Genomic DNA, 11,192 nt, shown 5'->3' on the forward strand with positions numbered 1-11,192 from the left:
TCAGCCCTGGCTGTCCTGAAACAGAGCGCTGGGATTAAAGGCGAGCGCTACCACATCCAGGCCCCACAGGACCATCTTATTGGCCTTGAATTTGATTTAAACTTGAACCCTCTCCTATTTGGGGCCCTTTTCTCTCTCGTTCACTTTCAGTTCTGTTCCTTATTCCAGAATTGGTCCTGCATCTTTGGGCCTTAGATCAACCACTTTCTGTATCTTAATTTTATCTTGACTGAGGCCTCAGTGAAGCATGTAAAAGGTGCTTTTCACCAAGTCTGACACCTGAGGTTGATCCCTGCTTCCCATATGGTGGAAGACATTGTATTGGAATCTGAGCATAAATGTCTGAATGTTTGGTAGGTTCCAGTCATTCTTCCAATGTGCCCTTCTTACAAGATTGTCGTGTGAATTGGATTTTCTTTTATATATTTTTGTTTGGTTTTCACATTACAGCTTGGACATCTTTTAGCAGCCACCTGCAAAGAACTTCCAGGCCCTAAAGAGAGTAGACGGACTGCGAAGGACCTTTGGGAAGTTGTTGTTCAGATCTGCAGTGTGTCTAACCAGCACAAGCGAGGAAGTGATGGCAGGGTTAGTCTAATAAAGCAGAGGGAGTCCACGCTGGGAATAATGTACCGGTATGTTTCTCTTGTGATGTCTTTGCATTGCATTAGTTTACACTCTTGTACTTATTCAAGAACATCTTTATCGGGCTGGAGAGATGGCTCAGCGGTTAAGAGCACTGACTATTCTTCCCGAGGTCCTGAGTTCAATTCCCAGCAACCACATGGTGGCTCAAAACCATCTGTAATGAGATCTGGCACCCTCTTCTGGCATACAGGGAGGCAGACTGTTGTATATATAATAAATAAAAAATCTTTTTAAAAAAAAAAAAAGAACATCTTTATCCTGTGAACTGTAAAGACAGATAATCTAGGGCTGTGGTGCAGCTACTTTAGTATTTCCTAATGTTCACAGGGCTGCGGGTTCATCTGTGCAAAACAAAACCCAAGATGTATAACTAATACATTATACATATAGGTATGTATAGGCACATGTATATATGTATAATAATCTGGTCCACAAGAGCTAGTTCCTAGACAGGCCCCAAAGCTATAGAGAAACCCTGTATTGAAACACCCCCTTGCCCCCCAAAAAAAGGGAATTCTGGAGAGGAACACAATGGAATGCGCCTTTAATCACAGTTCTTGGGAGACAGAAAAGGTGGATCTCTCTTGAGTTCGAAGCCAATATAGTCTATATCGTGAGTTACAAGACAGCCAGAGCTAAATAGTGAGATTCTATCTCAAAAACCAAAAAGGAAAACACAAAAGAATTGTGGGCTGGTGAGGTGCTCGCTGTGTGAAGGCATTACTACCAAGCCTGACACCTCAAGTTCTGTGCTACCCTTAATTCTGTGGTGCTCCTTTTTGTTTAAGAAGACTGTCTATCAGCAATTTATTTATTTATTTGCCTGCTTTGCTTGGGGGTGGTTGCACGTGTGTGGAGGTCAGAGGGGCACTGGACAAGTTGGTCTTTCCTGGTTTCTCAGGTGTGCTCCAAGGGTCTAGTTGGGGCCATCAGGCTTATCAGAAAGTGCCTTCACCCCCTGGGCCATCTTGTCAGCCCCAGCAATTACTTCAAAATCAGCAGTGTCTGCGGTTGGATAATATTGAGGCATTTGTGATTATGACAATGTGTTTGTCTTACACTTCTTTTTGGTTTTTGAGACAGGGTTTCTCTGTGTAGCTTTGGCTGTCCTGGAACTCATTCTGTAGACCAGGCTGGCCTTGAACTGAAAGATCCACCTGCTTCTGCCTCCCCCCCCCCCCCAAGTGCTGGGATTAAAGGCGTGCGCCACTTGCCTGGCTAGACATACTGTTCTAACTAAGATGGGGAGTAAAGCATTACACAGTTATATTCTTTATGTTACTTTAATGTCTGATATTAATTACATATACTTTTTTTTGTAGGAGTGAGCTACTTTCTTTTATCAAAAAATTACGGGTAAGTTTTTAATATAATTACTGAGTTTTATAAGATTTCCATATTCTGGTTGATCCCTAACTTGTTTGTCTGGAGTGATCTTTATTGAGCAAGGATAATCTGAATCAAAAAATGAAGTTTGCTTGCTGGTTTTAATAAATATAGTGGCCCCTTTTTAAACTAAGTCTTAGGTTAGCTTTGGTGACATAACTTGGGCTTCATCTTTTAAATACCATTTTAAACAAATACACAGTTTAATTTTGAAAGTAGCTAGAAGTCTTGGGAAGATAGCAAAAGTCACATCAAAGGTACGCTGTGGGTGTACTCAGTCAGTGACTTAGTGTTTGCTCAGGGGGTTGGGTTCAGTTTCCTAGCAATTCTCTCCCAAAAACATGGGAAAGAAAAGAAGACAAAAAGATAGCATAGTGATTTTAAGTCAGGGATATAAATGTGATGATTTCAGTGTATATTACGTGCTGTGACTATTCTGAAACTGAAAGTGACTTTTAGTATCCTGCACTGTAGATCCCAGATTCTCAACTGATAAGGAAGTACTTGGGCTGGGCCGTGATTGCTAGCACCTTTAATCACATCACTTGGGAGGCAGAGGCAGGAGGATCTCTGAGTTTGAGGCCAGCCTGGTCTACAAGAGCTAGTTCCAAAACATTGAGAAACCCTGTCTGGAAGGAAAACAAAAAGTACTTGTCTCTCAGATTGACAGGACACACGTACCAGCACACAAACTTTCTTAATATTCTTGTGCTTCTTTCTCATAGGAACCGCTGGTTCTGACTATTATTTTATCACTCTTCGTGAAGCTTCACAATGTTCGGGTCAGTATCTTGTAATTTCAGTTAAAAATTATTTGAAAGGTATTGTTAAAAATCATACTGCTTAAAAAATAAAAAGCACATTTTTCTTTCTAAAAGGAGGACATTGTGAATGATATCACAGCTGAACACATTTCTATCTGGCCGTCTTCCATTCCTAAGTAAGTAGTACTCTGTGCTTAGAGTAAGTCACACATTCAGACATCTTCTGTGTGGCGTAGACCCCTGGGTAAAGAGTGTAGAGATTCCACAGACATCTTCTGTGTGGCGTAGACCCCTGCGGTAAAGAGTGTAGAGATTCCACAGACATCTTCTGTGTGGCGTAGACCCCTGGGTAAAGAGTGTAGAGATTCCACAGACATCTTCTGTGTGGCGTAGACCCCTGCGGTAAAGAGTGTAGAGATTCCACAGACATCTTGTGTGTGGCGTAGACCCCTGGGTAAAGAGTGTAGAGATTCCACAGACATCTTCTGTGTGGCGTAGACCCCTGCGGTAAAGAGTGTAGAGATTCCACAGACATCTTGTGTGTGGCGTAGACCCCTGGGTAAAGAGTGTAGAGATTCCACAGACATCTTCGTGCTTTTCTGCTGTTATTTTCCTCGTCATTAGAAAAGTAATTGATTTCCTAATTACTTGTAGATCTTTTCTGTTGCTTTGATTTTTATCATCAGTCTCCTGACCCCTTTGGCTGTCATAGGACCAGCCCCTCCATTCACCTTCCTTCCTGTGCATGGGTTTCTTTTTGTAGTCTGGGCCAGTCTTGAACTCTCAGTCCTGTCTCAGTCTCCCCAGTTACCGGAGTATAGCATCTTGGCAGTTGTATGGCCTAGTTTTTGTCTCAGACTTCTGCCGTCCTCCTACGCTTACTATGTTCCCAACATCATTTTTTTAAATTTTTCTGACATCTTTAAGGAAGAAAGGATTTGGTAGGTGGGAGGAAGGTAGCACAGTGGATATGAAGAGTCTTCTGTCACACAGAGACTTAAGAACAGGTCTGCAGTGTGCTATGCTCATCATTCTAGAGCACTGGGACCCAGGAGGATGGAGCTGATGGATGAGCTGGACTAAAGTCTCATGCAGTAGCCAACTTTCTCAGAGCATCAGACAGTTTGTACTCTGAGGGATAAGAGTCACAGAGTAAAGTGTCCCTGTCACAAGGCAAGCTGTGGCAGACAAGTCGTAAATGGCAAAACACATGCTTTTCCGTAAAGCCCCATGAACAAAATAGCCTGTTGTGATGAATATTCCCAAGTACACTCACTCGGACCCCCTACCCATGGGAGGGCACAGAAGCTTAATCCAGCTCATGTTCATAAGAAGCAAACATGGCTTGTACTGGAGCCCTGAAGCATGCCTCTTTGTGTACTAGGGATGTGACTGTGAGCAACTTAATTTTTTTCCTGAATTCTTCATTGCTAAAATGGGTATAGTATTTATCCTTGAAATGTGAGAGTTAATAAGTTAGTGCAGGCTTAATTGCTGTCCTTTATGATGGTAATACTTTAAGTTGATTCTGAAAAAAGAAAAGATTTGAACAGAAAATATATTTTGCCTGATCAGGAGTTCTTATGGATTCCTAAGATGGTGACACTGGATTAAGTGTTACTGTCTGCTTATCACATAAACAGGATTCTTTGACCTGTTAACATTTTATAGATTTAGCAAAATAACATAAGTCAGTTGAATTCCTTTGGTTGTGAATGTAGAGCTGGTTGTTTGCTGACAGCACTGTCAGTCTTCATCGTGCTGGTGTAGCCGTGAGCCATGATAAAGTCTAACAGCTCCTTAGGCCCGGGATTGCTCTGTCACATCTTCTGGTGGAGGGCAGCAGCCTCTGAGCGTATCCGCTTCTGAGCCTGAGACCTGGGTCCCTTTTCACTAAGCCCTTTTCACTGGCTTCTAGGAAAGAGGAGCAAGGAACCGCTTTCCTGGATGCTGGCTTGGCTGTATGCAGGCCAGAGCATCTGGCCTTTCCCTACTGCTGTGTTTGACTGCGTTGCTGTGTAGAGCACTGAATGCGTATTTGCCTCCCTAACCTGCAACCTCATTATGGCAATGAAACACCCAATGCAGAACACACTCTTGGGAGAAATCCTGGGTAGACTTCAGGTCACATAACAGTGTTCGTTAGTATTCCAGCCGTTGGTTTTTGTGATTTCTCTAAGGCAGAATTTTGTTGTAGCTCTAAGTAATGATAAACGGAGGTAAAGGCTGTGTCATAGTGTGCCTGTTTACATTCTGACTGCGTCTTTGTTTTTTAATCGAAAATAGAGATTAATGTGTGATACTTTTTTTTAGCCTCCAGTCTGTGGATTTTGAAGCTGTGGCAATCACAGTGAAAGAGCTAGTTCGATATACACTCAGTGTAAATCCAAATAATCATGCTTGGCTTATCATTCAAGCAGATATTTATTTTGGTAAGTGAGAAATTCATTGCTTTATGCTTTGTTTGTGCCAGGTCCTCTGGAAGAGGACGATGCACTCTTTCCTATCCTCTGAGCCAACTCCTGAGGTCTCGCAATGTCAGCGAGGCGTGTTTGTAAAATTGCTGTTTAAAACCTTACCCTGGGCCGAGAAGAATGGTGGAGTGGGTAAAGGTGCTTCCTACCAAGCCTCATGACCTGAGTCCAATATCCAGGGCCCATATGGCCTGCATATGTGCTAGGGTGTTCACACACCCAAATAAATAATATAAATAAGTGTAAAAATTCTAACTACGTGTGGTTTCTCATCCTTTTAATCTCAGGACAAGAAATAATAAAATAAAAATAAAACTTTCATGTATACAATAATTTTTGTCTCCCCCCTCCCTCCCACAGGGTTTGTCTGTAGCTTTGGGACCCGGCCTGGAACTAGCTCTTGTAGACCAGGCTGGCCTTGAACTCACAGAGATCTGCCTGCCTCTGCCAGGGATTAAAGGCACGTGCCATCACCACCAGCACTGGGTGTTGTAAGGGTTGAGATATGGTCTTTTGTAGCCCATTTAGGCCTGGGATTCATGACTTAGCTGAGGATTGCCTTAAACGTCTCTCATGATGCCTCCCCTTCTCAAGTGCTAGGATTGTAGTTGTGCACCACAGTAGTCAGCTACTGCTTGTTTTTAACACTTATTTTCACCCTAGCTGTCCCAAGAATGCATTGCCAAACCCAGATGTCTGATTGCACACCGGATATGTAGATTCTAAGATACATTCAAAAATTAGAATATATTTCTAGTCTGGATATATGGGAAATAAAAATCTCCGTTATAATAAATCTTGTAGTTAGCAGATCGTAGTGGTAGTGTGCTCCTTTAATCCCAGCACTCAGGAGGCAGAGCCAGTGGATCTCTGAGTTCAAGTCCAGTCTGCTCTACGGAAAGAGTTCCAAGATAGCCAGGGCTACATAGAGAAATCGTGTCTCGAAAACTAAAACTATATATCATGTACTATTTTCCTTGCATGTCTGCCTGCAAGCCAGGAGAGGACACCAGATCTTATTACAGATTGTGTTGTGAGCCACCATGTAGTTACTGGGAATTGAACTCAGGATCTTAACCAGTGCTCTTAACCTCTGAGCCATCTCTCCAGCCCCCTTTACTATAAATTTAATGAGAAATCTGAGCTAGATTTTGTCTAATCAGTATTAGGATGTAAATAATTTATTGTATCATTTTGAAAAGTCTTTCTGGTTTTTTAAAAAATTTTTTTAAATATATAAAGTCAGTTTTACACAATGTTATTCTGAATAAAAATGTTATCATTCCTTAGCCAGATGCAAAGTTTTACTGTTTTTAAAAATAACATTTGTGTGCCAGGTGGTGATGGTGCACACCTTTAATCCCAGCATTCGGGAGGCAGAGGCAGGTGGATCTCTGTGAGTTCAAGGCCAGCCTGATACAGAGGTAGTTCCAGGACAGCCAGGACTGATGCACAGAGAAACTCTGTCTCAAAAAACCATTTAAGAAAAACCCAACCCCTCCAAAAAAACATTTTATGTGTGTGTGTATGGCATACATGTAGAGTTCCGATAACAACTGTGGAAGTCACTTCTCCCTTTCTACCATGTGGTCCCAAGGGTCAAACTCGGGTGGTCAGGCTTGGTGGCAGCACCCTTTACTTGCTGAGCCATCTTGCTGGCCGCAGAATTTTATCTTTAACTTGTTTGAATCTGTTTCTACTCTTGTGTTTTATTGGCAAGTCACTCTTTGCTCCTGCTTCCTGTTATAGCAACAAATCAGCATTCGGCAGCTCTTCACTATTACCTGCAGGCTGGAGCTGTGTGCTCTGACTTCTTTAACAAGGCTGTGCCTCCTGATGTTTATACAGATCAAGTAAGTTGTTTTGTGGACTTGCTTGCTTCTTGCCTAACTTTAGTGTAGAACTTCGCTGTTGCTGTGTATGTGATGAGAACACTCAGGTTGATGGCTTAGACCCTAGTGCTCCCCATTTGTTTGGTTTTGGTCCTTTGGAGGTAGTATTGATATATAGCTCATATTAGCCTGGAACTTCTAGTGTTCCACCTGCTTCAGCCTCCCCAGGGCTAGGATTACAGGCATGTGCCACCATGCCCAGCTTGTGTCTCCTTTTCAGGGACAGTATCTACAATGCTTATGGCATTGCCTTTCATGGCTACCACTTTTGTGATGAGAACACCTGATGTCAGGAATCAGCTGTTATGCATACTTGTAACCAAGTCTGAGTAATACATATATCTTTAAAAAGCAAACAAAAATCTCTAAAGCCCACTCTTTATTGTTGCTGTTTGTTTCTGAGACAGGGTCTCTGTGTAGCCCTGGCTGGTCTGAAATTCACTCTGTTGACCAGGCTGGCCCCAAACTCAGAGATCTGCCTGCCTCTGCTGCCTTCATGCTGAGATTAGAGGTGCATACCACTGTGCATGGTCTGTGAATCTGTTCTTTCTAGATTTTTTTAGTGCACATTGTAGTACCGTTGTGATCTCTCCAGTGTTAGTGTCTCACCCAGGACTCGTGTGTGCCACTCAAGAGCTATCCTGTTGAGCTACATCTGCAGCTCCAAGACAAGCGAGCCACTCCCCTGCTGTCCGCTAGTGCTCTAGATGCACTCGTCTTGCCGACATGCTCCGCCCTCCATCTCTAACTCAAACTACATTATATTTTGCTTTTAATATATTTTGCTATTATATCTGATTAGACTACTAGTTTAACAATGGAAATTTTCAGTATTTAACAAGTCTTAAAAGTAATATTTAAAATTTTTTTTATAGCATTGTAAACTAGCGAAAGTGAACGGGAAGCCCTGAGTTGTACACAGCTACTGTCCCTCTCCTAGACTCCCTGCTCCTCTGCTGTTGACATCTTGTTCTGGACTGGCACATGTATGGCAGTCAGTGCCAGCTAATTTTTAAATACTCCTTGTCTTTTTTGTAGGTGATAAAGCGAATGATAAAGTGCTGCTCCCTGCTGAATTGTCACACACAGGTTAGTTTGTGATGCTGTGCCATTAGCTGCTATTCACGTGATTATATGTAAATGCGTGCTGGGAAGTAGATTTTATTTTGTATTAGAATGGCTGTCAGTAGCTTAGCATTTTCTTAGCAGTTATAGAACTGAACTAGATGCAGGTAGGAATTTGTAAGCACTGACCATTAAACTTAACTGCAGAAGAAGCACTTTATGCTTTCTTATATTTGTGATGAGATACGTGTACTAGCCATTGGTAGTCAGCCAGGGTTGTGGAAGAATTAGAATCCGTATGCTGCTAGGAAATTGAAAAGGTGCAGCTTTGGCAAACTATTTGGCAGTTCCACTTCTACTTAAATACCCAAGAGAATTAGAAAAGGTTGTACTTGAATGTCCATAGCAGCAACATTCACCAGAGCCAAAAAAATAAAGAAAAAAAATCCTAGTGTCCATTAACTAATGTATGGTTAAGCAAAGTGTGATGATCTGTACTTCAAAATCCTGCAGCTATGTAAAGGAATGAATTACAGATGTAACACGGCATGGATTAACTGACAAACTGCTAAGTGAAAGACAGGGCTTATATAGATTCTGATTCCACTTGTAAGAATGCTCATAATAGGCACCTCACTGCTTATCAGGGGCTTGATGGAAAAGAATGGGGAGTTTGAATCTCTTTAATATGCTTTAGAACTAATGGGGATGGTTATACAATTTTGTAAAGATATTAGACATCTGTGGGTGTTTTGTTTTTTGAGACAGAGTTTCTCTCTGTCTTGATGTCCTGGAACTCACTTTATACATCAGACTGAGATCTACCTGCTTTGCCTCCCAAGTACAGGGATGAAAGGTGTTTGCCAACTCCACTGGCCTTTTGTTTGTTTGGGGTTTTTTGTTTATTTGTTGAGATAAGGATTCTTATGTACCTTTGACTGTCCTGTGTTTTATTTTTTTTAAAAAGATAAAATTTTACAGCATATGAACTAATACAAATAGTTTCTACTTTTTTTTTTTTTTTTTTTTGAGACAGGATTTCTCTGTGTGGCCTCAGCTGTCCTGAAACTCACTGTGTAGACCAGACAGAGACCCGTCTGCCTCTGCCTCTCAAGTGCTGGGACTAAAGGCATGCGCCACCACCCAGCTTTCATTTTTTTAAAAGGCTTATTTATACATAATAAGTATAATGTTCTGCCTGCATGCCAGAAGAGGGCACCAGATCTCATTATAGACAGTTGTGAGCCACCATGTGACTGCTGGGAATTGAACTCAGGACCTCTGGAAGAGCAGCCAGTGCTCCTAACCTTATTGCCATCTCTCTAGCCCCTCAGTTTTTATTTTTAATTTCTGCTTTTTCTAATACGGGAGATGAACCCTGATCAACACAAATTCTACCAAGTGTTGAAATACTGACCCAACACTCTCAGTTCCAAGATAAGCACTCAGACCTATCTGCGTGATTGAACTAGATGCATTCTGTGTTTAGAGACTGGTGGCCTATTCCATGTCTGCCAGTTCTTAAGGGCATAGCTCCATGTCACTCATGTCCTTGAGTGCCAGGATGTTCCCTTGTTGTCAGCCTCCTTCTTCAGCTCATTTTTCAAATGAAGAGAGATCTAAAACTCTGTGATTTAGGTTACTGATGACCTAGCTTGTGGTTCAGATAGACACAAAAATCTTGCGTAAAGGTTTTTGAAACAAAAGTTAAATGGGATCCACAAATATGAGCTGACTTTATCCAGCATGATTTCAAGTATTCTAAAGAATATATTTACCGGGCTGAATTATTGACTTGTCATCTAAGGACAGTGAAGTTCTTCTCTTCCAGAGGATCTGGGCTCATGTCCCAGTACCACAAGTCAGCTCACAGCTGTCTGCTACTCCAGGTTTGGGGGATCTTGTTTAAGACAGGGTTTTTCTGTCCTGCAACTCACTCTGTAGACCAGGCTGACTTTAAACTCAGAGATCCACTTGCCTCTGCCTTGCAAGTGCTGGGATTAAAGACCTGCACCACCACCACTGCCTGGCAGTTCTGGGGGATCTTACATAGTCTTCTGGCCTCTGCAGGCCCCAGGCACACATATGGTGCTTAGATGTACATGAAGACAAAACACCCACCACATAGAATAAGATAAATGTGAAAAAAAAAATTATTCTCCCAAACCAGGAAGGGTCACATTACCCTTTTCAAAAATTTGTTTCCATAGGTGGCAATTTTATGTCAATTCCTCAGAGAAATTGACTACAAGACAGCTTTCAAGTCATTGCAGGAACAAAACAGGTATGGATTTGTGTTTTTTTTTTTTTTTTTTTTTTTTAAACTTGTTGCTGAATCTTTTCGGCATAAGTAATGAGATTCTGTTTTGCAGCCATGACGCTATGGACTCCTACTATGACTACATTTGGGATGTCACCATCTTGGAGTACTTGACCTGTATCCTTCTATCAGTGAATGTGATATTACAGCAGTTCATGTCTGTAATTAAAGTATTTTGTCAGGGGTTAGGTAGCACACAATCCCAACACTCGAGAGGCAGGAGGATCTCTGTGAGTTTGAGGCCAGCCAGGGCTACACAGAGGAACCTTGACTTGAACCTCCCCCCCCCCCAAAAAAAAAAAGAAAAAAGAAAAAGTATCTTATGGAACATATTTTCCAACCTAAAATAAAAACAGTTCATAATTTTAAAAATATATTACATATATGATTGTGCATATTCTGCAGTGTGAATATCACACACTCAACACTGAAGACAGCCTTGAAGTCAGCTTTCTTTTGCCATGTAGTCTTGGGGTTGAGCTCCCATCATCAGATTTGACAGCAAATGATGAACCACCTCGCCAGCCTTAAAGAGTCAAGATCCTATCATGATGTAACAATCAGTTTTATTATTCTTAACTGACACGTTTAGATCTTCATCATAAAAGAGGAGAAACAGATAAAAGACAGATTGCTGTAAGTT

At 41.7% G+C, this 11,192-nt stretch overlaps 1 protein-coding gene across 4 annotated transcripts in view; it reads left to right on the forward strand.

The window, feature by feature from the left end:
• Ints8 (integrator complex subunit 8) overlaps positions 1-11,192 on the forward strand; it is a 47,432-nt gene that overhangs the window by 33,389 nt on the left and 2,851 nt on the right. The window contains exons 17-26 of one of the 4 annotated variants that reach the window (XM_050166090.1): positions 451-635; positions 1,971-2,004; positions 2,760-2,816; positions 2,913-2,974; positions 5,112-5,230; positions 7,022-7,125; positions 8,203-8,253; positions 10,440-10,513; positions 10,581-10,666; positions 11,142-11,185. In XM_050166090.1, the coding sequence (XP_050022047.1) occupies positions 451-635; positions 1,971-2,004; positions 2,760-2,816; positions 2,913-2,974; positions 5,112-5,230; positions 7,022-7,125; positions 8,203-8,253; positions 10,440-10,513; positions 10,581-10,666; positions 11,142-11,185 (816 nt within the window). Of the gene's footprint in view, positions 1-450; positions 636-1,970; positions 2,005-2,759; positions 2,817-2,912; positions 2,975-5,111; positions 5,231-7,021; positions 7,126-8,202; positions 8,254-10,439; positions 10,514-10,580; positions 11,108-11,141; positions 11,186-11,192 lie in introns of those variants that run through there. The other 3 variants (XM_050166100.1, XM_050166071.1, XM_050166079.1) reach the window with 3 other exon arrangements.

Source organism: Alexandromys fortis, unplaced genomic scaffold (genome assembly GCF_014885135.2).
Source record: "Alexandromys fortis isolate MF-2015 unplaced genomic scaffold, M_Fortis_MF-2015_v1.1 scaffold_18, whole genome shotgun sequence".
NCBI lineage: Eukaryota > Metazoa > Chordata > Mammalia > Rodentia > Cricetidae > Alexandromys > Alexandromys fortis.